Here is a 25,759-nt window from a genome sequence, read left to right on the forward strand (position 1 = left end):
ATGAAAGTAAAAGGTAAAGAACTCCCTCCCTTGCTGGCCTCTCTGGTCAGTGTCTGCCTGGCCACCCTTCCCTACGGCAATGCCTGCCCTCGCCGCTGTGCCTGTTATGTCCCGACAGAGGTACACTGCACGTTCCGGTACCTCACTGCCATCCCAGATACCATCCCTGCCAATGCAGAACGCATCAACCTGGGGTAGGTGAAACACTCTCCTCTTCTCTTTGTAAGTCTTTGGCCTGAGTTTCCTTGAGCAGGGAAGAATTATGTCTGCTTCATCAGGAGGCCACTAATAAAGGGAATTCCAGCTTTTAAGAAATAGGAAATAAAAGCTTAACATTGTTTCCAATCTCTGGAAATGGACAGTGCAAGAACTAACTAAAACCTGGTGGTGGTTTCAGTAATTTTTAAGAGTTTTTGTTGTCATCTTAACTATTTTTATGCCTTTCCCCCTCATTCCTGATTGGGGGAGGGGGAGAAGGAGAAGGGGTGGCCAGATCAAGTCCTTAGGTATTGAAGGAGATACAGAGCCTCATTGGTATAGCAGAGAATACACTAGTCTTGGAATTAGAAATCTTGGCTGTTTGGTGAGGTAATACTGCTCATGAGTATAGGGTCTTAGAATCAGAGATACAGAACTGGAAAAAATTTCAGGATCTTCTAGTCAAACCCCTTCATTTTACAGGGTGGGCTGGTGTGGGAGGAATTTGAATCAGTTGTCAAAGGAAGTAAATTTCCTCCTGAAAATATTACAAACAAATTAATATACTAAACCAGTTTCATACTTAGCTGCCACATCTCTCCAGCTGGCAATGAGAAGTGTTTGCTGGATGAGGGGATTTCTAAGTTCCTTTGGCTTTCTTGCTGTGGTGATTAATTTAATGAAACATTTTTAAAGAAATGGTAATCACCTGTGTCAATATCTGTTCCTTTATTCATTTCCTTTTGGGAAGGCATAAAGAGCTTTTTAAAATAGGTCAATATGGAATAGTTTTAACTGAACACGTATCTATATGTGCCTATACAGTGCATATGTGTGTGTCTATGTATACACATAGTAAAAAGTAAAGGCTAGGATCTTCATAACAGCCTATAGACAATATCACAATACATCCATTTTTAAACTATCTTTCAGAAGGAAAAAGCTCTGTCATTGAAATTTAAATGAAAGGCCATCTAGATTTTGTGATATTGTCCCCTTTCTGAACATGTTGTCCACATTCAATGGCTAACGAATTGTTTATAACCATTCATCAATATAATCTTGAAAATTCTGAACCTTAATTTCCATTTCAAAGAAAAAATATTTTTAAATGAATAATTTGGCAAATATTACACTTGGAAGACCCAACTTTGTTTGGCAGGCAAAGCTAAAAGAGGTAAGACTCCCCTCTCTCCAACTTATGTTGTAGAAAGCCTCCAGCATGACTTTTGACACAAATTATATTTATGAATTTTGAATGACTGTGCAGTCCTGTTGGATCCAGAGGAAAATTTCATGGATGTGTTTGGAAAAATGTACTTTCTTTCATTTTCCTTTTTAAGCTTTCTCTGATGGACTATACACAGTACTGGAAACCTGTCTTTTTTAATATTTAGTTACAACAGCTTGATTAAACTGACTGAAACAGACTTTACTGGCCTGCACAAGCTGGAGTTGCTGATGCTGCATAGTAATGAGATTCATGACATCCCAGACAAGACCTTTATAGATTTACATGCCTTGCAGGTAAGGAAGAAAAAAAAAGGCAGGCTGTGTGACCCTTAACCTTTGTCTGCCTCAGTTTCCCCATCTGTAAAATTGGAATAATAATAGCACTTACTTTTCAAGATTGTTGTGAGGATAAAACAAGGTAATATTTGTAAAGTGCCTCACTTATGTAAATGCTAGTTATTATTATTGTTAGCATCATCATCATTATTTGTGCCATCCGAGACAAGATACTTACAGATTTAAATGCTGTGCAGGTAGGAAAGAAAAGAAAGACACAAAGTTACCCTACCTCATATCCTAAAGGTCGTGGAAGACACCAGAGGTGTCACTTAAGGATTGGAGAAAGACATATGTTGCATACCTGAGAAAGCAATAGACTGACTTTTCCAGTTCTATTTGGAAATTGTGATCCATAATGTGAAGTGACATTTCTTGTAGCCTAAGCTAATGAAACTGTACTGTTATTTTTATTCCTGAAGACTGCCAAGCTTTTAGAACTTAATCCAGAGGTTACTTTGAGTACCATTCACTTGGAATCCTAATGGAATTTAGGGACATTAAAAGAAAATTAGTATTTCCAGACACTGTGTGACCTGGGCAGGTCACTTAACCTCTGTTGGCCTTCATCCACTGGAGAAGGATGTGGCAACCCACTCCAGTGTCTTTGCCAAGAAAATCCCATGGACAACACAGCCCACAGGGTCACAAAGAGTCAAACGCCACTGAATGACTGAACAACAACAACAGAGTGCCTCCAGCCAGATGTTGTTATGATTAATCAGCGTGGCTTTTCTTCATGGCCATTTACTAGAGATCCCTTGGGATATTTAGATCTGAAAGGAACCTTAGCAGTCATCTAGATCAACCTTCTCTTTTTATATATAATGAAGCAGCTGAGTTTTAGAGTCTTGGTGAATTGCCCAAGGTCGTTTGAATAATAATGATAAGAACTGATATCTAAAGTTTTTTTAAAATTTCAAGAGCACTTTATATATATGGGGTGTCCCAAAAGTCTTAGTGCAATTTTAAGCTATTGAGACTTTTCAGACGCTCCATCTTAGTTTCATCTGAGCCTCAGAAGAACCCTGTGATAGAGGTACTGAAAATATTATTATCCCCACTTACAGATGAGGAAACTGAGGTTCATGGAGGTGGTGCAACTTGCTTAGGATTACCCAGTTAGTAAGTGTCAGAGGCAGGATCTGAACCCAAGATTTCCTGACTAAGCTAAGTCCAGCTCTACTATACCACTCTATACTATACTATATTATTCTATTCTATACTATACAATACTATACCACTATGCCTTTCTGACCATGAGTTAAACCCATATATTTCCCATCAAGGCAGCCTATGATATTATCATTGGCTCATCCTCAGGCCAAATCAAAATGGTAAGAGGCAGTGTGGCATAGCAGGATGGCTGACCTCAGGGTCAGGATGACTTGGGTTCAAATCCAGCCTCTCTGATGTCCATTGACTGTGTGACCTTGGACAAATCATTTAGTCTCTCAGAAGTTTTCCCCAAGAAACTTAAGATTGTAAGTTGAAGGTGAGTTGACCTTTATTCCTAGAGGGAGGTTCCTCATTGGGAATTCCTTATACCAATGATATCACAGATATGAGCTAAGCAAAGAAGCAACCAAATAAATAAAATCAATGTTTTTCTGACCATTTCCAAAGCCTGCCACCTGCACTCAGCTCACCTTCCTCCACCTTCTCTCACTGGAACCTGGACTCTGTCCCTGGGACTCTGGGCTCTGATAATACTTTCACCTTATTTTGACCAGAATTCCACCTCCATGTCACTATTCCTCCATTTCCAAACCATGTGGCCACACAATCATTCCCCACTCCCTACTCTCCTTTATGTATTTCCTTCTTTCATTGTAAAGTAAGTTGCTTGAAAGCTTAAATGTCTTGCTTGCTTGTTTTTGTATATCCATCACTTACCACAGTGCCTGGATCATAGAAAACATTCATTCATTCAATATGGTATAACTAGGTGCCAATGTGGAGCTGGTTTCCACTTTCATCCTTAGAGAATGTTGCTTTCTGAGTAATAATTGTAGGTTGTAGTATTGTATGTGTAGATTAGAGATACGCATTTTGAAAGAACATCATGCTATTCCTTCCATCTCTGGTCCAACATCCATCAAAGTCAACGGGCAATCGAATGCCAATGCTTTTCTCTCTCATGGGGACAATGGCTTGCTGAGCTAATTTGTTTTTTTTTCTTTTTCTTCTTAATTCATGAGGTTTTAAAAATGAGCTACAACAAAGTCAGAAGACTTCACAAAGATACCTTTCATGGCCTTAGGAGCTTGACTCGGCTCCACCTGGACCATAACCATCTGGAGTTTATAAACCCAGAGACCTTTTATGGACTCACCTCCCTTCGGCTTGTGCATCTAGAAGGAAATCTGCTCACCAAGCTCCATCCCAATACCTTTGTCTCCTTGAGCTATTTCCAGATATTTAAAACATCATTCATAAAGTACATCTATTTGTCAGACAACTTCCTGACCTCCATCCCACGGGAGATGATTGTGTATATGACCGAACTGGAGAGCATTTACCTGCATGGAAACCCTTGGGTATGTGACTGTGAGTTAAATTGGCTTCCAGACTGGATACAGCAGAATCCAGGTAGGAGAATCAATATTCTCATTTATTTATTCATTTTGAGCAATTAGAGGCAAGTTATTGTGAAGTGTTTTATTAGAAATAGGGGAGAGAAAGAAAGCCAGAGAGACGTGGAAAAAGAGCCAAGTTTGTAGCGGGAAGGGAAATCAAGCTTATCAATGCAATTATGGAATATTTCTTATAAGATAAGGACTACATCACTGATTTTGTTGGTGGAAGGAACTTCTGGATGAGCGAACTCCTTCTCCCAATGTATGTTGGTACCTTCTCTGTAGTTCATAGTCTTAGCTGGATTTCTTAACCTGGTATCTATGAATGTGATTTAAAAAAATTTTTGTAAAAGTATTTTCATTTTAGTTGTTTTTCTTTGTAGTCCTATGTATTTTATGCATTTAAAAACATTATTCTGAGAAGGGCTCCACAGGCTTCACAGGACTGTCAAAGGGATCCATGACATAAAAAAGGCTGAGAATCCTGTCTTATGCAGCTGCCTAGAACTTTGATTCTGATGCCTCCCCTCTGTCAAACTCAAATAGAAACAGAAACCACTCACCCATACATAAGTATCCCTGTAGGTACATACTGACATAGAAAACCACACACTGGTATTATATATGTCCTATTGTATTTTTATTTATTTCTTTAAATGTTTCCCAATTAGATTTTAATTTAGTTCAGGCCTCACTGGGGAGTGCTGGGCCAGTATAAATTTGATAACTTCTGCCTCAGAAAACTGAGAGGTTAGTTGATTTTCCCTGATTCATATTGTCACTGTGTATCTGAGTCCAGACAAGAATCCAGGCTTTGAAACTGACTCTCTTTCCACTACTCCATGCTGCTTCTCTCTCTCAATGACCCTGTGATCATCACTATACCACATTCCCCTTTTATATTTCTTACAAAAAGGCTTTAAATCAACAATCGTCTTACATATTTTCAATTTAACATTCTCACATCTGATTAACCCTAGGAAAAATGAAGTCAAGTTTGTTTAAAGCGCATTCTCACCTCTCATCACCAATATTTGCTGCTTCTACCCCCTACCCTGTTCTCCCATCATCCTCTGGCTTCTTTCAAAAGTCAAGGAAACCTACAAAGTCAACCTTCTGTTCTGGGTCTGGAACACTTGTTAGGATGCTAGAGGGAATAAACAGGAAGGAAAGGGTTTAAGAGATGAACCCACTCCAATTCATTCTCCATTCAGCTGCTAAAATGATTTTCCTAAAATGTAGGTCTCATCACATTGCCTCCCTGTTCAACAAACTCTAGTGTCTCCCTGTTGCCTCTAGGAGGAGTACAACGCACCCTTCTTGCCATTGAAAGCCCTTCATGACCTAGCCTCCTCCTACCTTTCCAGGTTCCTTATACCTTACTCCCTACCATACTCTTTGACTCTAACTACCTGACTGTTCCATGAACAAGACACTCTATCTCTTGGCTCCTGGAATTTTTTCTTACTGCCCGCCCCCTCCTAGAATGCTCTCTCTCCTTATCTCTGCCTCCTGGCTTCCTTTAAGTCTCAGCTAAAATCCTGTCTACTGCAGGAAGCCTTTTCCAATCCCTCTTAATTCTGGAGCCTCCTGTCTGTTATATATTTCCTATTTATCCTATATATAACTTGTTTGTATATATTTGTGTACATGTTGTCTCCCCCATTAGATTGTAAGCTTTCTGAGGGCAGGGACTGTCTTTTGCTTCTTTTGTATCCACAGCACTTAATATAGTGTCTGGCACATAATAAGAGCTTAATAAATGTGTATCGATTGATTGAACTAACAGTACCTCTTCCTTGTTTGGCTCTGTGAGGTGAAAGACAGGGAAGAATTAAAAGATAACTCTGAACATTAAAACCTGGTAGATAGGGTGAGGTCTAGGGCCACAGTCAGAAACAATGGAATTGGGAGAAGTTGATTTAGGAGGAAAGATAATGAATCTGGTTTTGGAAATGTCAGGTTTGAGGTACTAGTGGGATAGCCAAGTGAATATGTCTTAGGTGGTCGGTGATGCTAGCCTAGAGTTTAGACTGGAGACCAGAACTGGAGATGGAGGTTGGGGAATTTCCTGCATAGAAATGTTGGTTGAAGCCATGTGAGTGAGAAAATACCAAGGGAGAAAAAAGAGATGGAGAGAGAAGGGGGTTAAGTATGGATTCTTGGGAAACATCCAACTAACAAGCTGGGAAGAGGAGAAAATACTATGGAAGGAGATAGAGAAGGAGCAGGTAGAGAGGTGGGAGAAAAACTCAAAGAATTTAGTGTCTTTGTAGTTGAGGGAGAAGAGAGAATTCAATGCGAGAATGTCTTAAACAGTGTCAAAGCGTGCCAGGCACTGTGCTCACTGCTGGAGAGATAAAGACAAAAATAAAACCATCTCTGACATCAAGGAGTTTACCTTCTACTGGGAAAAAACAACCTGGAGACAGAAAATAGACAAGACACACAGAGCAATTTCAGGGAGGAACATTAACAACTGGGGAAATCAGGAAAGGTGTCTTGTAGGTAATGGCACTTGAGATGAACCCAGAAGGGACCTAGGGGCTCCAAAAGGCAGAGAAGAGAACGAAGAACTTTTTAGGTATGGGAAAAGCATGTGTAAAGATATGTAGATGAGTCAAAGAGGATAAAGATTTTAAAAAGTTTGTTGTCTTTAGTAATAACGAGGTCATTGGTTACCTTGGAAAGCGTTATTCATGTACATGCCTTATGTCTTCTATTGATCAGACAGAAATTTCATTAAAGTATCAGGGCTTTTCACCTTTGTATTTCCCCCCAGGGCCTTACACATAGTAGGTCCTCAATAGATGTTTGCTGGTGTTCTTCACATGGTATGTGCCATCTCTCCTCTCCATGCTTTTGTACTGGTTGCCCACCCCCATGTCTAGAATGCTCTCCCTCATCCTATCTCTTAGAATCTCTGGCTTCCTTTAAAACTCAGCTCAAGGGGGACCTTCTTCAGGAGGCTTTTTCTGGTTTCTCCAACTGCTAGTGCCTTCCCTTTTACAGTTACTTTCCATTTACTCTGTTACCAAATTGTATGTACCTATGCCTGCACATATTGTCCATCCCATATAGCTTGACTACTCTATATTAGCCCAGGGCAAACCCTCCTATCATGCTTCATTTCACCACCTGTTAAAAAGGCATTTCTATCAATAGGATCCCATTCCATTCTCATATGCTTTTTATTTTGTTACTTATTTTATTTTTTACTACTTTCTCCCTAATTTTTATTATCTTCATCTTCATGTGTAGACAGATGTTTCCTATTTTCTAAATCAACCTACTGAAATCACTATTGTATTGGGAATAATATAACTTACTGTATTTCTCTAATCCTGCTTTTATTATTTGCCCAGCATGCTATGCTAGATGGATCAGGTTCCAAACCACACAGGATTTTATAACCTTAGACAAAAACAAATTTTTCAAGTTCACATTGTGACAAGGCAGACAGAATCACAGTTCTACATAGGTGTAATGTGTATTGGTGTGCACAAGTTAGGAGGTTTCCAGGTGAGGCAGGACCTGAAGCACACTGGGGCTATTGCATGAAAGCTCACACTTTCCCAGCCCTTTCCTCCGCCATACCTTGTGAAAAAGGAAATATAATCAGTGGTGTGCTGATAAATGTTTAACAACCAGCTCTCCTGGGGGGGATGTACTCACAACTTTTAAAAGTGTAATTTGCATTATTATAATTTTCTCCATCACTTTCTCAAGGCTAGACAATGAGCAGAGCAACATTTTGTAGTGAGTGCCCACTTCAGAGGGCATACCCTGGAGTATGAGGATTATTATTTTTATTTTTGCTGTTATTGAGTCATTTCAGCCATCTCCGACTCTTCGTGATCCCATTTGGGATTTTCTTGGCAAAGATACTGGAATGGTTTGTCATTTTCTTCTCCAGATCATTTTACAGATGAGGAAACTGAGGCAAACAGGGTGAAGTGACTTGCCCAGGCTCACACAGCTAGTGTCTGAAACTGAATCCCTTTCTTATTTTACGGGCAAGGAAAAAAAAAGTTCAGAAAAGGAATTTTCCCTTCATATTAAAAACAAATCCTTTAAAAACCAGGATAATAACAGCTGGCATTTACATGGTGCTTCAAACACTTTACAAATATTAACTCATTTTATCATGACTCCAAGGAGGTGCTCCTATTTTCAGGAAATTGAGGCAGAGGGAAATTAAGTGACTTGTCGTGGCTTACACAGGTAGTAAGTGTCTGAGGCTGGATTTGAACTCAGGTCTTCCTGACTCCAGGTCCAAGACTCTATCCACTGCACCACCCTCAGTGATGCGAATTTCTCAAATGAAACACTGGGTATCATCTTAGAGTGAAGATAGTATAAATAAACATTTCAGTTTGGGCAAGTTTGGATTTGGAGTCAAAAAACCTGAATTCAAATCCCAGCACTATTGCTTCCTAGATATGTGTCCTTTGGCAAGTAACAGCTTTATTTTCCTCACCTGTGAAATGGGGACATATCACAACAACTCCACTACTTTCCTCATAGAGATATTGTATGGGTCAAATAAGAGGGAACATGCTGTATACTGTGAGTATGATTTGTGTTCTTTGAGCTTTTCTTGTCTGCCTGAATTGATAGAAAAAGGAATTACATTTCAAATCTCTGCTGGCTTGCTCTGTGCCGATGAAACTTCTGTTGCCTTTCCTTCATTAATTCCTGAGATTAGTTTGGAGATGAATATAAAGCCCTTTCCCTCCCAGTGTCCAGGGCCACTACCTGAGACAAAGTCCCAGGACAGCTGCATTGGATGAGGGAGAGACATGTCTAGCAATGAAATCACAGGTCTGATTCCTCTAAGGCTAGTTCTCTGGACACTCAGACACACTGTAACATATCTGCATGATAATAATAATGACAGCCAGCATGGAAGTGGCTCCTACTAAGTGCCAGGTATTGTACCAATCGCCTTACAAGTATTACCTCATTTGATCCTCACAACAACCCACAACAGGGAGGTGCTATTATGACCCCCATTTTCTAGATAAAGAAACTGAGGCTGAGCAAGATTAAAAGGCAGAACTTGGAGAAATATGAGGAAGTTACAAAGAAGGCAAATTCCTGACATTTGATGCTAAGAATAAACTTCCTTATAAATATTCATCCCAAAATAGATTGGGCTACCTCAGGATGCTGTCAGTTCCCCCTCAGTGAAGGTCTTCAGACAGAAGCTGAGAATGTTAGAGAGACATTTTGTGTGCCAGCTTTGTGCCTGTGCACAGGCTGGTGTCAATTCAGAGAACGCTCTCCATCCTCACCTCCACCTGTTAGAATCCTCCACTTCTTTCAAGGCTTAACCCCAAGCTACAATTTCCTTTGTGAAGCTTTTCCTGAACTTCTGGATGTCGCCTCAGCCCACCTGCTACTGCTTCCCATCTCTGATATTATAGTGAATTTGTGGAGAATGTATTTTGTATCTACTTAAATGTGTACATGTTGTCCACCTCTATTAAAATGTAAGTTCCTTGAGAGCAAGGACTACTTTGTTTTTTTCTTTGTATCTCCAGCACATACCACAGTCACTGGCATATAGTAGGTACATAATAAATGCTTGCTGATTGTATTTCAGACTGAGGGGGTACCTGGTACATGGTAGGTACATAAGAAATGCTTGTTGATTGTATTTCAGACTGAGGGTGACACCTGGCACTTAGCAGGTACATAAGAAATGCTTGTTGATTGTATTTCAGACTAAAGGGATTCTTTTATAGATACGGGTTGAACCAGATGACCACTGAGGTCTTTTCCAATTATGAAAGTTTATAATTCTATGAATGTGGTCAAATTTTGGTACCCAGAGGTCCCAATAAATGACATTGGGCAGCACAGAATAGTGGGACAAACAACAAGACTGGATTTTGGATTCAGAAAACTTAGTCTGGAATCATAATGATCATAGACTCAGAATTGATGTTAGAGGTCATCTAGTCCAATCCCTTCATTTTATAGATGAAATCCAGAGTTTATGTGACTTGCCAAGGTCACTTGGTAGGTAGTAAGTGGTAGAATTGGGATTTGAACCCCAGACCTCTTATTCTAAACCCAATACTTTTTCTAGAGTACCATACTGCTTGTCCCTGCTACTAAACATCTGCATGAACTGGGGAAATTTTACAAATCTGAACCTCAATTTCTTCATTTGTAAAATGAAAGTGGTAGATCAAATGACTTTTAAGGTCTCTTCCAGAATAAAATCCTTAGTATGCCAAGAGGCATAACATATGAACTTAAATTCACACTAAGGTGAGCAATAGATTCACCTTCAAAATGTAATTATGTTGTAGTGTACTGTGACACAGTGCCAGGCACAAAGTCGGGACTTTATATATGCTTGTCGAATTGAATTGATGTAGATACAGAAATTATTGTATAATATAGATATGTTGTTATCTATAATATTATAGAAGTTATCATTGGGAGTAATTCTTAGATATAGAAGTTATTATTAGAAAGTGGCTAAATTATGATATTTCTGCCCTCCAGATACAGTAAAATGCAAAAGAGATAGAAGTTCCTCCACTCTTCTGCAATGTCCACTATGTACAAATCCTAAGGAATCCAAAGGCCAACGCTTAGCTGAGATCTCACCTGAAGCCTTGACTTGTGTTAAGCCAACCATTGACTCTGCTCTGAAGATGAAGAATCTCACTCTACCAGAAGAGGGGGACTCCATATCTCTCTTCTCTAAAGATTTTGTTGCACCCTTAGGTTTGATAACCATGAACTTGACAGATCAGTCTGGGAATGAAGCTAATTTGGCTTGCAGTATTCAGAAGCCTTCCAAGACATCACCCATTTCTTTTGCTGAAGGGAGTGGCTTTGTCACACTGAATACATCATTTTCCACCTTCCTTGTATGTAATATAGATCACCATCACATTCAGCCACTGTGGAGAATTCTAGCCATGTATAGTGATTCTCCACTGAGGCTAAAAAGAACACTTTCTCTTACCCAAACACCCCAACTCAATAATAAATATAAACAGATTACTGCAAAAAATGAAGATATTTTTACTGATATAAAAGCAGAACTAAGATCTGATCCATCATGGCTGATGCAGGACCAGATATCACTGCAACTAGATAGGACTGTGACCACCCTCAGCACCCTGCACATCCGGTACTTGGTGGATGCCCATGTCACCGTACCACACAAAAAAGAAGGGCAAGTAAAGCACAAGTGGACTATGATTTCCAGAGATAATACTACTAAGCTGGAGCATACTGTTTTAGTGGGTGGGACCATGGAACTGAACTGTCCAGCCCAAGGAGATCCCAGTCCTCACCTAGAGTGGGTTCTTGCAGATGGAAGCAAAGTGAGAGCACCTTATATTAGTGAGGATGGGAGAATTCTAATAGATAAAGCTGGAAAGCTCGAACTGCAGACAGCTGATGGCTTTGACACTGGCCTCTACCACTGTATCAGCACCAATTATGATGATGCAGATATCCTCACATATAGGGTTACAGTGATGGATCCAAATGTGGGGTCTCATCACATAAATGGAGCTCCACGTGTGAGTTCTTTGGGTGAGACACTTGACCTTCCATGTCAGTCCACTGGGATCCCAGATGCCTCTATCAGTTGGGTTCTCCCTGGAAACATTGTACTTCACCACTCCTTAGGAGACAAGCAAATTCTCAGTGATGGCACATTGAGAATATTGAAGGTCACTGAACAAGACAGTGGTTATTTTCGATGTGTAGCAGCTAATTCATATGGTGTTGATTTTTTGATTTTCCTAGTATCAGTGGACGTGAAAGGGAACGTTCTAGAATATCAAGATGGAGAGGCTGATGGCTCTGGGCAAGAGGAACCTAAGGCCACTACCACAAACTTCAAGGAGCCATCAGTAGTACAAAACACAGTGCCTCCAGTGGCTGATATGACAAAACAGGACATTTCAAATCCAAGTAAAAGACATAATTACAGAGAGTGGACATATCGCCGTCACGGAGATCCAATAAACAGACATTTTAGGGAACATAGGAGACAATTTCCTACTTCTGCTCGAAGACTTGACCCAAGACAATGGGCAGCATTTTTGGAAAAAACTAAAAAACTAGCCACACCAGAAAAAGTAGGAAGTGCCATAACCACACTCCCTACACAAGTCACTGTACTCTCAAAGCTACCTGGAGATGGAGAAGAATCATCTGGGGTCTTGCCCCCAGATGAAGAGTTCATATTCTTGACAACAAGAGCTCTGGAGACATCAGCAAGTCCAGTGACTAGAGATCCTATAACACCACCAGGCAGCTCTGAAACCAGTATCACTCCTGGTATGGAAGCCTTTCCAATAGTCGGTCCACAGACTTCACAACCTGAGAGGCCTGAAAAGCTCATGTCAAGTACAAATTTAAATTTATCCACATCTGTTTCAATACACTTTAACCTAAGCACATCGAGTAATATGAAAGGCATCACCACTCAACAGTTACCTACCATCTCTTCTCTCATGCCTGTAACAATTAAAATCTCGAGAAATAAGCAGCCTTTATGGGAAAGAAGTAAACATTCAAAAAGCACGCCCACACCACCAGGAGATGATATTAGCAGAGATAGCAACATCAATACATCTGGGAACCCTCATGGAAAAGATCATGTATTTAGAGACTCTGTTGATCAAATTTCTCATCACCACCTATCTGTAATAACAGATAATGAGCCAAATAATGATAATTTTCATTCTCATACAACTCAAAAAACTCTTACCTCTAAGTTTCCCACAGACTCAACAATGATGATGCAAAATCAAATTTGGGCCATCAGTACCACTACCCCACTAATGAGACATTTTGGGAGATGGAAAAAAATTTGGGGCAGGAGGAGAATTATTAGCTCAGGTAGGATCCCAAACATCAGAGGACACAGATATCCCTTTTTGAGATCAAGATTCAAAGTCCTGCCTGAAGAAAGGACACCATTGCTTCCAACAGAATTTGATATGAAGTGCCCAACCTGTACATCTGGAATGATGCTTACCACAGCTCCTTCTCATTTGCTTCTTCCAAGTACTGAACATACCACCCTCCCCAAAATGGAGTCTGCAAAAGTAGCATCAACACCCACTACTTCATACCCAAATCTGGCATCAAAACTTGAAGAGGTACATAGGCCTTCTGCAGAATTAGAGAAAACAACCCCCACAATAAGATACTTCAGTGCAGAAAGCACACGTGTGACTCTAAAGAATGAATTCATGACCCCTGCCACTACACCCCTGGATATAGAAAAAACCCTTTCAACGAACATTAGTCTTCTAGCTTTGTTTAGTACTATTCCCAGTACCAACGGGACTAAGAAAGATGCACCTAATCCTACAACTCATTCAAGTGTTATCCCCATCTTCTCTACTCCTAGTATGAGAACTTTTATGAGAGCTTTTAGAAGAAAAATTCCTTGGCACCAAATTTTTGTGAACAACTATCTCCAAAGAGAAATGCTTAAAAATTTCAATAAATCTAGTCCGCAAACAAACACAGTCACAGTTCCTCCTAAAATGTCCTCAGTCATGTCCACTGATGGAGGTTCTTTCCATTTCACAACTCTCTCATCAAAGGAGATCCAAATCCCAGCTGTAACTCAGAAATTCACTCATAAGGACAGCATTGCTGAAGAAGCCAGCCCTGAGAATCTTCTGACAATGACAGCTCTTCCATCTTTGCTTTTTTACCCTAATACTACGAGTATCAAAAACTTATCTAGTACATATGATTTTGTGTCAACACATTCCCTCTCTGCTGTCCAGCCCTCAGCCACTGTCATCAGAAGCGTAATAGCCAGACCAGGGAGACGGAAAGGGCAAAGACGAAGGCGACCACAGAAAAATATTATGACCCCACGGGGCATCACTGAGTTTGAGAATTCTGTTACTACTCCATCAGGAACCACAGCCCCTCCCAATGTAATGATAGTTCAACCTTTAATTAGTCCCAGCATCTTTACTGTGACCCAATCTCCTTCAGAAGGCATGAAAGGAATTCCAACTTCAAACAGCCTTCATCCACAATCTCTTAATGGTACAGACATAAATGAAGGGGTAACTAAAACAAGTACTCAGACACTAACAAAGACAATGGGTACTAATATGACATTACCCAGTAAAACACTGCAAAGTACTCTTTTGAGTAAAACACCATTCCAGAGAGTTAGTAATAGCATGGAAGTACCTGAAGCTACCTCAATTCCCTTATCCAGAAGTGAAGTAACTGATCGAGTGCCAATCACGCTCTTTGGTATGATGGCTCATAATGAGCCAAAGCCACAGGAAACCGTAAGTCTCCATATTGACCAGCACATGTCAGGGTCTGAGACTGAAGCACCTTCTGGATCACATCCCCAAACTGAATCCTCTTTTAGAACAACACCCCTTATCTATGCTGATCTATATCCCATGCCCGCACTGCCACTAACAACAGTTGAACCACAAAGTTCTAAGGATAAGATTACTCCTCTCTGGACAGAAAACCTATTTTGGCACCAATCATATCCAGAAGTTGCTGAAAGAGGCAAAAGACCAGCAGCAAATATACTGACCACGACAAAATTCCCAAAGAGCACCACTCAACATACTCCAAAGTGGGGAGGCCAGAAAGAGAACATAATCAAAAGTAGCTTTGATCAGACATCAATTCAAGAAACAACCACTGACAAACCCCTAACTTTTGGTTCTCTGTCTAGAAATAGATTTGAAAAGCCAAGGATAGTTGGAGGCAAAGCAGCTAGTTTTACAGTGCTAGCTAACTCAGATGCCTTCATCCCCTGTGAAGCCACCGGTAATCCTCCCCCCACTATTCACTGGACCAGAGTCTCATCAGGTACTTTGATCTGTATTTATTTTCAAGTATTTTGTTGATGCTTTAAAAAGCCTTTTCACCACAGTCGCTTCTGAGTAACCTGTCCGGAACCCCTCCTGGTCACAGAAACATAGTTAATCCAAACTAATCACCAGGATCTTTTAAATTACCTTGCTTTATTTAGTGTAATTTTGCCATAAAACAGGAAAATATCTGCATCATTTTTGTAGCTGTTATTATTTTAAGGTTTTCAAAACTGTGTACATACTGTGTATCTACTCCTTTGAGTAGATAACATCAATATCCTATTCTTGTATCTACCTTCATGTGTTCAAAAGCACATATTTACACATATCTGGCAGGAGTAAATTAAAGAAAAATGCCTGTGGAAAACGGTAGAAAAAAAAGATAGCATGAGATGCATTAAAGTATAATTGTGTTGAAAATGAAAATTTTAAATAAATACAGTTATGGTCAATTATAATGAAAAAATCTATGCAATTCATTGACTAATCTATAACTATGTAACTTAAACTTCATTTAAAATACATTCATTGAAAGTATCTTGACTGAAAGTCATCTTTCCTTTTGTCACTTTAAGAGAAACTGAACTTCCCTTAAAAGTTTTCTTCTTTACACATAGTCTACCAGACTCCCAAGCTCAAAGTGTTTTCCTTTTCATCTTTATCAGGAATTGTTTTATCTGAAGAAATGCAGGAGAGCAGATTTGAAGTATTCTCTAATGGTACTCTCTTCATTCAGAATGTGAAGATTCAGGACCGCGGACAGTACCTGTGTGTGGCCGCCAATCAGCATGGCTCAGACCGACTTCACGTCACTTTGTCAGTGATAGCTTATCCTCCTAGGATCCTGGAAGGCCGAACAAAGGAAATTACTGCCCACTCTGGTAGTTCTGTGGAAGTAAAATGTAGAGCTGAAGGAAGGCCTACGCCCCAAATATCCTGGATTCTAGCAAACCGAACTGTGGTTTCAGAATCATCTCAGGCAAACAACCAGGCCATGGTGAAATCCGATGGGACTTTGGTCATCAACACACTCACTGTTTATGACCGTGGAGTTTATACATGCATGGCCAATAACCCAGCTGGGATGGATTCATGGCTAGTCAAGATACAAGTTATTGCTGCACCACCAATTATCTTGGAACAAAAGAGACAATTTATCACTGGGATATGGGGTGAAAGTTTGAAACTGCCCTGTACAGCTAAAGGAAACCCTCAGCCCAGTGTTCACTGGGTCCTTTTTGATGGCACTGAAGTGAAACCTTTACAATTTATAAATGCCAAGTGGTTCCTGTTTCCAAATGGGACCCTTTATATACGAAATATAGCCTCTTCAGACAGGGGTAACTATGAATGCATAGCTACCAGTTCCACTGGTTCAGAGAGAAGGGTAGTCAACCTAATAGTAGAAGAGAGAGATACCATTCCCAGGATAGAAACTGCCTCCCAAAAACTGACTGAAGTGAACTTTGGAGACAAATTGCTACTGAACTGTTCAGCTACTGGAGAACCAAAGCCCAAAATAATCTGGAGGTTACCTTCTAAAGCAATTGTGGACCAATGGCACAGGTAAATATAAAATCTTTGTACTCTCTTTAAGCTATTTAGCTCCACAGCTACCAGAAGATAACGAAATGGTAAGTAGCCCAGAAGGCATGTAGAGTCTACAAATAAGGAATTCAAATTTTCATCTGTAGGTTACCTTTCTAAAAGCATCCAAAGAAGAAACACAAACTATCATGCTCCTCTTGCAATGAGTCAGCTTCTTATTTAAATTAATATAGCTAAACTGGTATGGAATTAACATGTGCTCCCACACTGAGAGTAGCTAAAAATAAAACTCCATCAGTCGGTGGATGAGGAGAGAAGAAAATCTTCTTTGGTCTTTATTATCTATCCTGTGCTGAATTTTTGGCATATGAATGAATGCAAATGCAGTAGTACTAACAACAAGGATGATGATGATGATGATAATGATAATGATAGCACTTAGCATTTATATAGCACTTTTTGCAAGACACTTTGGAAATATTTCAGCACTGCTATCGTTATCCCCATCTTACAAATGAGGAAACTGAGACAGACAGTGGTTAAGTGAATTGGCCAGTGACACAGATAGCATCTGAAGCCAGATTTGAACTCATGTGTTTTTGACTCCAGGTGCGGTACTCTGTACTAGCTAGGGGTAGAAAGCAGAGGTGGGTGGGGAATGAAATGTCATGAAGATAGCACAGGAGAAGCAGTGTGGTGGGTCTTGGTCAGTCATATAGTGAGTGCTAGTCAATCAGAAACCTAAATTCCCAGTGCAGGAGCTGAGGTGCGAGGGCATTTTGGAACATGGAAAAACAAAGATGGCCTGGTAGGAGCAGCATATTGCTACCGTAGGGGCCTGGAAAGTGGAAATTATGATTTCTTAGTCACTTTGCCCAATACAGGTGTATACCCCTGGTGGTCTTAGGATGAGGCAGATGTCACACTGCACAGCAGGATGTGTGTAGAAGGAAAAGAAAGATCACTAGTCTAATCCTAGCCTTGAATACAGAAGTTAGTAACTTTACCCTTAATGCTTTTCTCTTTGAAGTTACTCCCAAACCAGGTGTATATGGCTTTAATGTCAGGCAAAGTTCAAAAGTTTCATCTAGTCATTTGCATCTCCAAGGTGGCACTTACAGCATACCCTCAGACCTCAATAGATGGGAGTATTACCTTGCTCCTATACATCCAAAAGATCGGTACTTCAAATCTAGCACTTGATTTCCACAAATCTTTGCGTGCCTCTCACAAAACTGTCTTCCACAATAGAAATCAGAAGAGCAAATAATCTCCTGATTTCTCCATGTGGACACAACAATGGACACAAAAGAAAAAAAATCAGATTACTATAATCACTAGTCAATTTGCTCCTTCAATGGCCCCTTCCCTCTAGAATGGCTTCAGTAGAAGGCATTCATAAGGCTAGTGTTATTGAAGTACTTGTTATCTCTCTATACACTAGGTATACCAAAATCTTCTTCTGTGCCTTGGAGGTCCCCCGGGATACTTGTAAGCTATATTAACAGAACGTGAGCTCTAGTAAGTCATGTTCACTTGGAATGACTGAGCATAGGCCTGGGGATCAGTATTTTATCCAAGGTCAAGATTGGTCAAGTTCAGAGAATCTTAGCATCAGTTTGGCAGCACGGCAAAAGTGTTTTAGCCATAGCAACCAATGGAACCACAACCACTGAAGATCATTTACCAAGTTATAGGTATGCTGGGGTCTATTTTGGGGAAAAGATTTAAGCAACCTAGAATGCTGAGCTGAATATAGTAAGGAAATCTAATAAAGATAAGTGTATAATTAAGCTCCAAAAGTCAATTTTACAAGTTCAAGATTTAAGATATGGTTAGGAATCAGTTCATCAGTCTTATGTTTGGGCCCTAAAATCAATTTCCCAAGTTTGAGATTCAAGGCATGGTTAGACAATAGTATGTTGGGAAAAAATCTGGTGTTTTCAATGAAGCATAAGACCCAGGATGAGGGAGGGAATAGTTCCATTGTAGTTGTCCTGGTGAGATTGCATTAGGAGTATTATGCTCAGTTCCAGATAGCACTTTTTGTAAGGGCACCATGCCATATGAAGGAACTCGGGATGTTTAGCTTAAAGACTTAGGGGGAAATATGAGATGTCTTCAAGTATTTGAGGAACTGTCATGGGGAAGACAGATTAGCCTTGTTCTGCTCAACCAAAAAGGGCAGAATTAGGAGTGAGTGTTCAAAGTCCCAGAGGTGCAGATCATAGGCTTAGAGGTAGAAGGAACCTAGATAGAGATCATTTAGTCCATCTCCTCATTATAGGTGAGAACACTGAGGTAAAATGATTTGCCCAGAGTAGCAGGGGAGAGTCCTCTTGACTTCAAATCCAGACTCTTTCCACTTCCTGATATTGCTCCTTGGTATAAGAACAAAGTTCCTAAAAATTAGACCTATTCAAAAATAGAATGGATTATCTCAGGAGGTAGTGGGGTCCTCCCTCATGAGAGGTCTCCAAGCAAATGCTGGCTGGATACTTGTTGGATGGCATAGGATTCTTCTCATGTATGGGTTGGACTAGATGGCCTGTGAGGTTTCTTCCAACTGATATTCTGTGATATGTTATCTACAAAATCACACATTCTTGAAATATTCAAGTTCACATTTTATACATATATTTATATAACAATATAAAATCTAACATAATATTCATATGATTTGTACAGATTCATATATCAATCATATGTGTATGAACACACATACATCTGTACTTATACATATACATAGATATATCTATATGTGCATATGTATATTTAATTAGGTGGCACAGTAAGAGCTGGAACTCAGGAAGACATGAGCTCAAATTCTGTCAGACATTTAGTAGTGTTACCCTGGGCAAGTCACTTAACCTCTCCCAGTCTTTTGTCATCTATACAATGAGGATAATATTAGCACATTCCTTACAGGTTTTTTGTGAGGATCCAGTGAAATTTAACATACGTACAATACTTTGCAAACCTTAGAGCTATATTAATACTAGGCATTATTTTTATTATATACATCCAATCCAACAAAACATTTTATTAAGTGTTCCAGGCACTGTGCTAAAGCTCTGAGGATACAATTAGCAAAAAGACAGTCCCGGTCCTTAATGAGCTTACAATATAATGGCGGTGGGGAGAAGCCAACTCACAAAAGGAGGCAATAAAGAGGGGGATGACACCAGGAGGGACCCTGTGTGGGGCTATCTTGTTCCATGGAGTTGAAACCAGACAGAGCAACAAATACAAAGTGGAGTGAGACACAAAGTCCAGTTTCTGCTCTTTGTGAAGGAAGGCACGGGGAGTAGTTTGCTATTCCACCCTCCAGACCTCCAAGCAGAGGGGAGAAGAGTCTGAGGGAGGTGATGTCAATCAAGGCTGAATTAGCAGCATGGTGATGAGATCAGAGATGATAGCTTACCCTGGGAGGGGCATCTTGTTCCGTAGAGTTGGAATGTATATGAGGGACTATATCATATGTAATACTAAAATCTTCATACACCTATTTTGGGAGATCTGAGTTTGATTTCCTCCATGTAGGGAACTTGTGGTGAGGAAACACTACCAATGTATGTCCTAAATGTAGGTCTCAAATGTGTAGTCTTACATAGCTGTCTGGGGTACTGAAAGATTAACTGATTCGTCCAGGGTTACGCAGCCTGAGTCAAAAATGGGACTTAAATCCAGATTTTCCTCATTCTGAGGCTGGCATTCTATTTTGCCAAAATGCCTCTCTTCACACATCTACATGCACATTATTAGGAATAGGGCTAATCTGTTGACAGTCAGTTAACAAGCATTCAGTAAGCATCTACTATGTGCCAGGCTAGGTACTGGGCTGGTGATTTCATTGGTATAGGGAATTCCCAGTGAAGCTCTCTACCACTGCAGGTCAGCAACTTGTCTTTAGTTGCTTAAAGTGCGGAGGTTGAATGACTTGCCCAAGGACATATAGCCATTTGTATGAGGGAGAACTTGAATCCAAGTCCTCTTGGCACCAAGACCAGCCATCTCCTACACCATGCTGCCTTTCTTGACATGTTTTGCACTTATATATACTGGAGTGGTTTGTTATTTCTTTCTCCAGCTTATTTTACAGATGAAGAAACTGAGGCAAACAGGGTTAAGTGACTCACCCAGGGTCACATAGCTAGTGTCTGAGGTCACATTTGAACTCAGAAAGAGGAGGGTAATTCCTTTGCTATAGAAGTAGTTTGTTCATTAATCAAAAATATCCTTCCACCAAATTGAAGTCTCTTTGTTAAAGGCAATCTTTATCTCGATTACTAGAAAGCAGGAGATGTTTTATTCGGTGCCACCTTAGAACAGCAAGAACTCTTACTGAGGATAATCACTTCCATCCACAGTTGACATCACAAAGTCAATGTGAAGGGGTGAAACTTTGCCCAATGGCAGCCAGCCATCAAAACAGCCTGGTTAAAATGGTAACATGATCAGAAACAGATTTCGGCAAGATAAAAAATGCAGAGGTTTGGCAAAACACAAATATTCAAAAGCTACTTTACAAGAGAAACTCATCTAGCAATGATTATTAAGTGACTTAAGGGTGGGTTCTGTTTTTACCCCATTGAGAAACCTATTTGCTTCATGGGCTAAATCAAGCATCTACTATATTATAGCTGATGCTTACAAGTGGTTGCTGTTACACTCAAACGGGTTGTTTCAAGGAAGTGGTCAAATGCAACGTGTGATGGGTCATGAGAGGAACCTTAGCCTGGAGAAGAGAAGACTCAGGAGAGACAGGAAAGTTCCCAAAGTTATCTAAAGGAAGGGATAATATATGAAGAAGAAATTAAGAGATCAAGGGGAGTATTGGCTTCTTCACAAAGAACACAGCAGTGAATCAAGACATTAAAAAAAAACCTCAGTATTTTCCAAAAAATGATATGCTCCCCTGGAGTCTTTTAGAATAATCTCTAAATAAAATTTGGCATAAGTTGCTTTGCTTAGTTACCAAAAGGCAATTATCATTTTCACTCAAATTGTGCCTTTTAGCTTATCTGTCTAAAGGCTATCATGCCTAAAAAGGCATGTCACCAGGAGGGCCATGGTCTGTTCATTCATCAATTATAGATTCTGATTTGTAGTGTTTAGGTCACTGGACTTGGAGTAAGGAAAGTCTGGGTTCAAAATCCTCCTAGATACTTGATAGCTTTGTGACCCAGGGTAGGTAATTTTCCTTCTCTGTGACTCAGGTTTTCTCTGCTGTAAAAACTAAAAAGTTAGAAATTAGTAGCCTTTAAGGTCCCTTCTGTGGGCAGCTAGTTTGGTGCAGAGTCAGGAAGACTCACCATCCTAAATTCGAATCTGGTCTCTTACTAGCTGTGTGCCCCTGGACAAGTCACTTCACCCTGTTGGTTCTCATCTGTAAAATGAGCTGGAGAAGGAAATGGCAAACCCCTCTAGGACCTTTTCCAAGAAAACCCCAAACAGGGTCACCAAGAGCTGGATATGACTGATATAACTGAACCAAGTTCTTTCTAGATCTAAATCTACAATCTTAGATAATCTCAACAACCACCATTTCACCTTGTAATGCATCATTGCCATCTAGTGGCAAAACAGGTGAACGTTATGTTACGCAGTGACCATTGGTGATAGGGATTTCATTCATCCATCCATTCATTTTTATGTTACCCTCTCCAAAGTGGCTTTTTTCCTTGGAAGATGTTGCAGGCAAAAAGGGAAACTGCTTCTATAAGGTGATTTTACTTCTGAGGTGATATGACAGATATTCTCGTAGGGGTTCTTAAGTGTCTCAATAGATAATCTTTGTAGGGAAGGTAAACTAAATGAGCTATTTTTTTTTAGAAAAGCATAGTCCTACCACAAAATGTAGGTTATATAACATCTTATCTGCACTAAGTACATTGGTGAAAATAATTTCAGATTTTTTTGATCAGAAAAATGGTCTCTGGGGGAGTTTCTATTATTCTATAAATTCCTAGCATGTTCTCTCTCAAAGAAAGTGAACATTTTATTGTATCAATACCCTATTAAGAGAAAAATAAAATTCTACCTTAAACAGATAAAAAATTACAGTTTCTTCATGCATGTGAAATGTGAGACCATGACTAGTGAATAAATGCTTTTAATTTTTTAAAACCTGTTTCAGTGCAGTGTGGATTTTTAATGCAGTAGCAATCACAAATAAACATTTTTGCAATCACGACTCACACTACTTAGTGAAGTAGATTAAAAATGAAAGCAACTTAACCACAAAAGTTTTAGAAGACATGGCCATAAATTTAGGTTTATTTGTGATAAATTTTCTTTCTTCCTTCCCTCTTCCATTTTATATATGCAAATTAAAAACTAATCTTTTCCCCCCTCAGGATGGGCAGTCGGATCCATGTCTATCCCAATGGGTCCTTGCTTATTGGTGCAGTCACCGAAAAGGATGCAGGTGATTATTTGTGTGTGGCCAGAAATAAAATGGGTGATGACCTGATTTTGATGAAAGTTAGCCTGAGAATGAAACCTGCCAAAATTGACCATAAGCAGCATTTCAAGAAGCAAGTGCTACATGGGAAGGACTTCCAAGTGGACTGCAAAGCTTCAGGCTCCCCTGTGCCAGAGATATCTTGGAGTCTGCCAGATGGAACAATGATAAACAACGTTATGCAAGCAGATGATGGCAGGCGACGGTCTCGGCGATACATCCTTTTTGATAATGGTACTTTGTATTTCAACAAGGTTGGGATTGCAGAGGAAGGAGATTATACCTGCTATGCACAGAACACTCTAGGAAAAGATGAAATGAAAGTTCACCTGACAGTTGTTACAGCTGCCCCTCGGATAAGACAAAGCCACAAGACTTACATTAGAGTGACCGCTGGGGAAACTGCAATACTTGTCTGTGAGGTTATTGGGGAGCCCAAGCCCCAAATATTTTGGCTGCTGCCTTCCAGTGATATAATTTCATCTTCTACTGACAGATACCTGTTGCATGACAATGGATCTTTATCTATTGGCAAAGTAAAGTTGCTAGATTCTGGAGAGTACATGTGCGTTGCACGAAATCCAAGTGGGGATGACACAAGACTGTATAGATTGGATGTGGTCTCCAAGCTACCCCTGATCAATGGCCTATATTCCAACAAAACAGTCTTCAAAACAACTGCTGTGCAGCACTCCAAGAAATACCTGGATTGCCGAGCAGAAGGGACACCTCCACCAGAAATAATGTGGATTATGCCAGACAACATTTTCCTCACAGCACCATATTATGGGAGCAGGATCACTGTCCATAAGAATGGCACTCTTGAAATAAGGAATGTCAGGCTCACAGACACTGCAGATTTTATCTGTGTTGCTCGTAATGATGGCGGAGAGAGTGTCCTGGTTGTGCAGTTGAAGGTATTAGAAATGCTACGACGACCAACGTTCAGAAATCCATTTAATGAAAAAGTTGTAGCTCAGCCCGGGAAACCCATGGCACTGAACTGTTCAGTTGACGGAAATCCACCCCCAGAAATCATTTGGCTTTTACCTAATGGCACACGATTTTCTAGTGGAAGCCCAAATTCCCGGTATCAACAAGGAAGAAACGGCTCTTTGATTATTATTAAGCCTACTAGGGATGATGCAGGGAAATATCGTTGTGCTGCAAGAAATAAAGTTGGCTACATTGAAAAACTAATTATATTGGAAATTGGCCAGAAACCTGTTATTCTTACGTATGTGCTGGGAACAATAAAGAGCATCACTGGTGAATCTGTATCCCTTCATTGTATGTCTGATGGAAGCCCTAAACCAAACATCATCTGGACAGTGCCCAGTGGTCATGTGATAGACAGGCCTCAAATCAATGGAAAATACACATTACATGAAAACGGCACATTACTTATCAACAGGGCCACTCCTCATGACAGAGGAAACTATGCATGCAAAGCTCAGAACAGCATTGGGGAGGCCGTGATCACCATTCCGGTCATGATCGTTGCGTACCCACCACGGATCACCAATCGGCCCCCGAGGAATGTCCGTACACTGACTGGAGCAGCCATTCAACTCCACTGCATGGCTCTGGGGATACCCAAACCAGAAGTCACATGGGAAATGCCTGACCACTCAGTGCTTTCTGCAACAAGCAAAGTCAGGTCAAGCAGAAGTGAACTCCTTCACCCACAAGGCACACTCATTCTTCAGAACCCCAAGACTTCAGATTCAGGGATGTACACATGCACAGCAAAGAATCAGCTTGGGAGTGATTATGCAACCACTTATGTTCAAGTGATCTGAAATGAGTAAGTAACCATTTGAACAGCTGTTAACAGAGTCCACATCTGGACAGAGTCTATTTTGGGAAGAAGTTTAATCAAAGGCAGCCATAGGCATGTAAATGATTTTAAATACATTTACAGTATTAAATTTACAATGGACATGCAAAAAAAACTTGGAAAAAAATCTCGCATAATGAACTCCTACTGATTTCTTCAATGACCAAATGGATTTCAAACAAACTATAACTTAAGGCACTTTTATTTTGCCAACAAATAACAATGACCAAAAAAACTATTTCCTCATAAAATAAGAAATCTTGAATGTACCTGAATTCTTCAGTAAAGAATAGACCTACACCCCCACCCCTACAGTTGCCTAGTGTCCATCTTGTATCGTTATAAGCATGGCACCCACATCATAGAAAACCAAAAAAGATCATTGTGTTATGAGTGGTAAACTATGATCCTGATGTACAAATATTTTGTCAAAGCCTACAGAAGCCAAATGTTGAACTGTCTTTCTCATGACACATTATACTTTCATACTATAAATTTTCTTTGACAGGGAATTTTTGAAAAGTCTTAATAGCTGGATTTTAACAATAAATGCTGTCAGACTCTTTAAAATTTGAAATGTAACTGAACTTAATAAGGTAAAGGAAAAGGTGATTATCATCTACCAGTTTCTCTACTGAAAAGACAAGGAAACTTTTTTAATAATTTGAAGACACTTACAGAAACCCCAGGCTTT

At 40.0% G+C, this 25,759-nt stretch overlaps 1 protein-coding gene across 1 annotated transcript; it reads left to right on the forward strand.

The window, feature by feature from the left end:
* IGSF10 (immunoglobulin superfamily member 10) lies at positions 1–25,759 on the forward strand. Its single transcript, XM_036756567.1, has 6 exons — positions 1–194; positions 1,596–1,725; positions 3,969–4,359; positions 10,869–15,206; positions 15,877–16,777; positions 23,119–25,759. Exons 1-6 carry the CDS (start codon positions 1–3, stop codon positions 25,025–25,027), a joined length of 7,863 nt encoding a protein of 2,620 aa, XP_036612462.1. The 3' UTR covers positions 25,028–25,759.

The sequence above is a fragment of the Trichosurus vulpecula genome, chromosome 4, assembly GCF_011100635.1.
Source record: "Trichosurus vulpecula isolate mTriVul1 chromosome 4, mTriVul1.pri, whole genome shotgun sequence".
Taxonomy (NCBI): Eukaryota; Metazoa; Chordata; class Mammalia; order Diprotodontia; family Phalangeridae; genus Trichosurus; species Trichosurus vulpecula.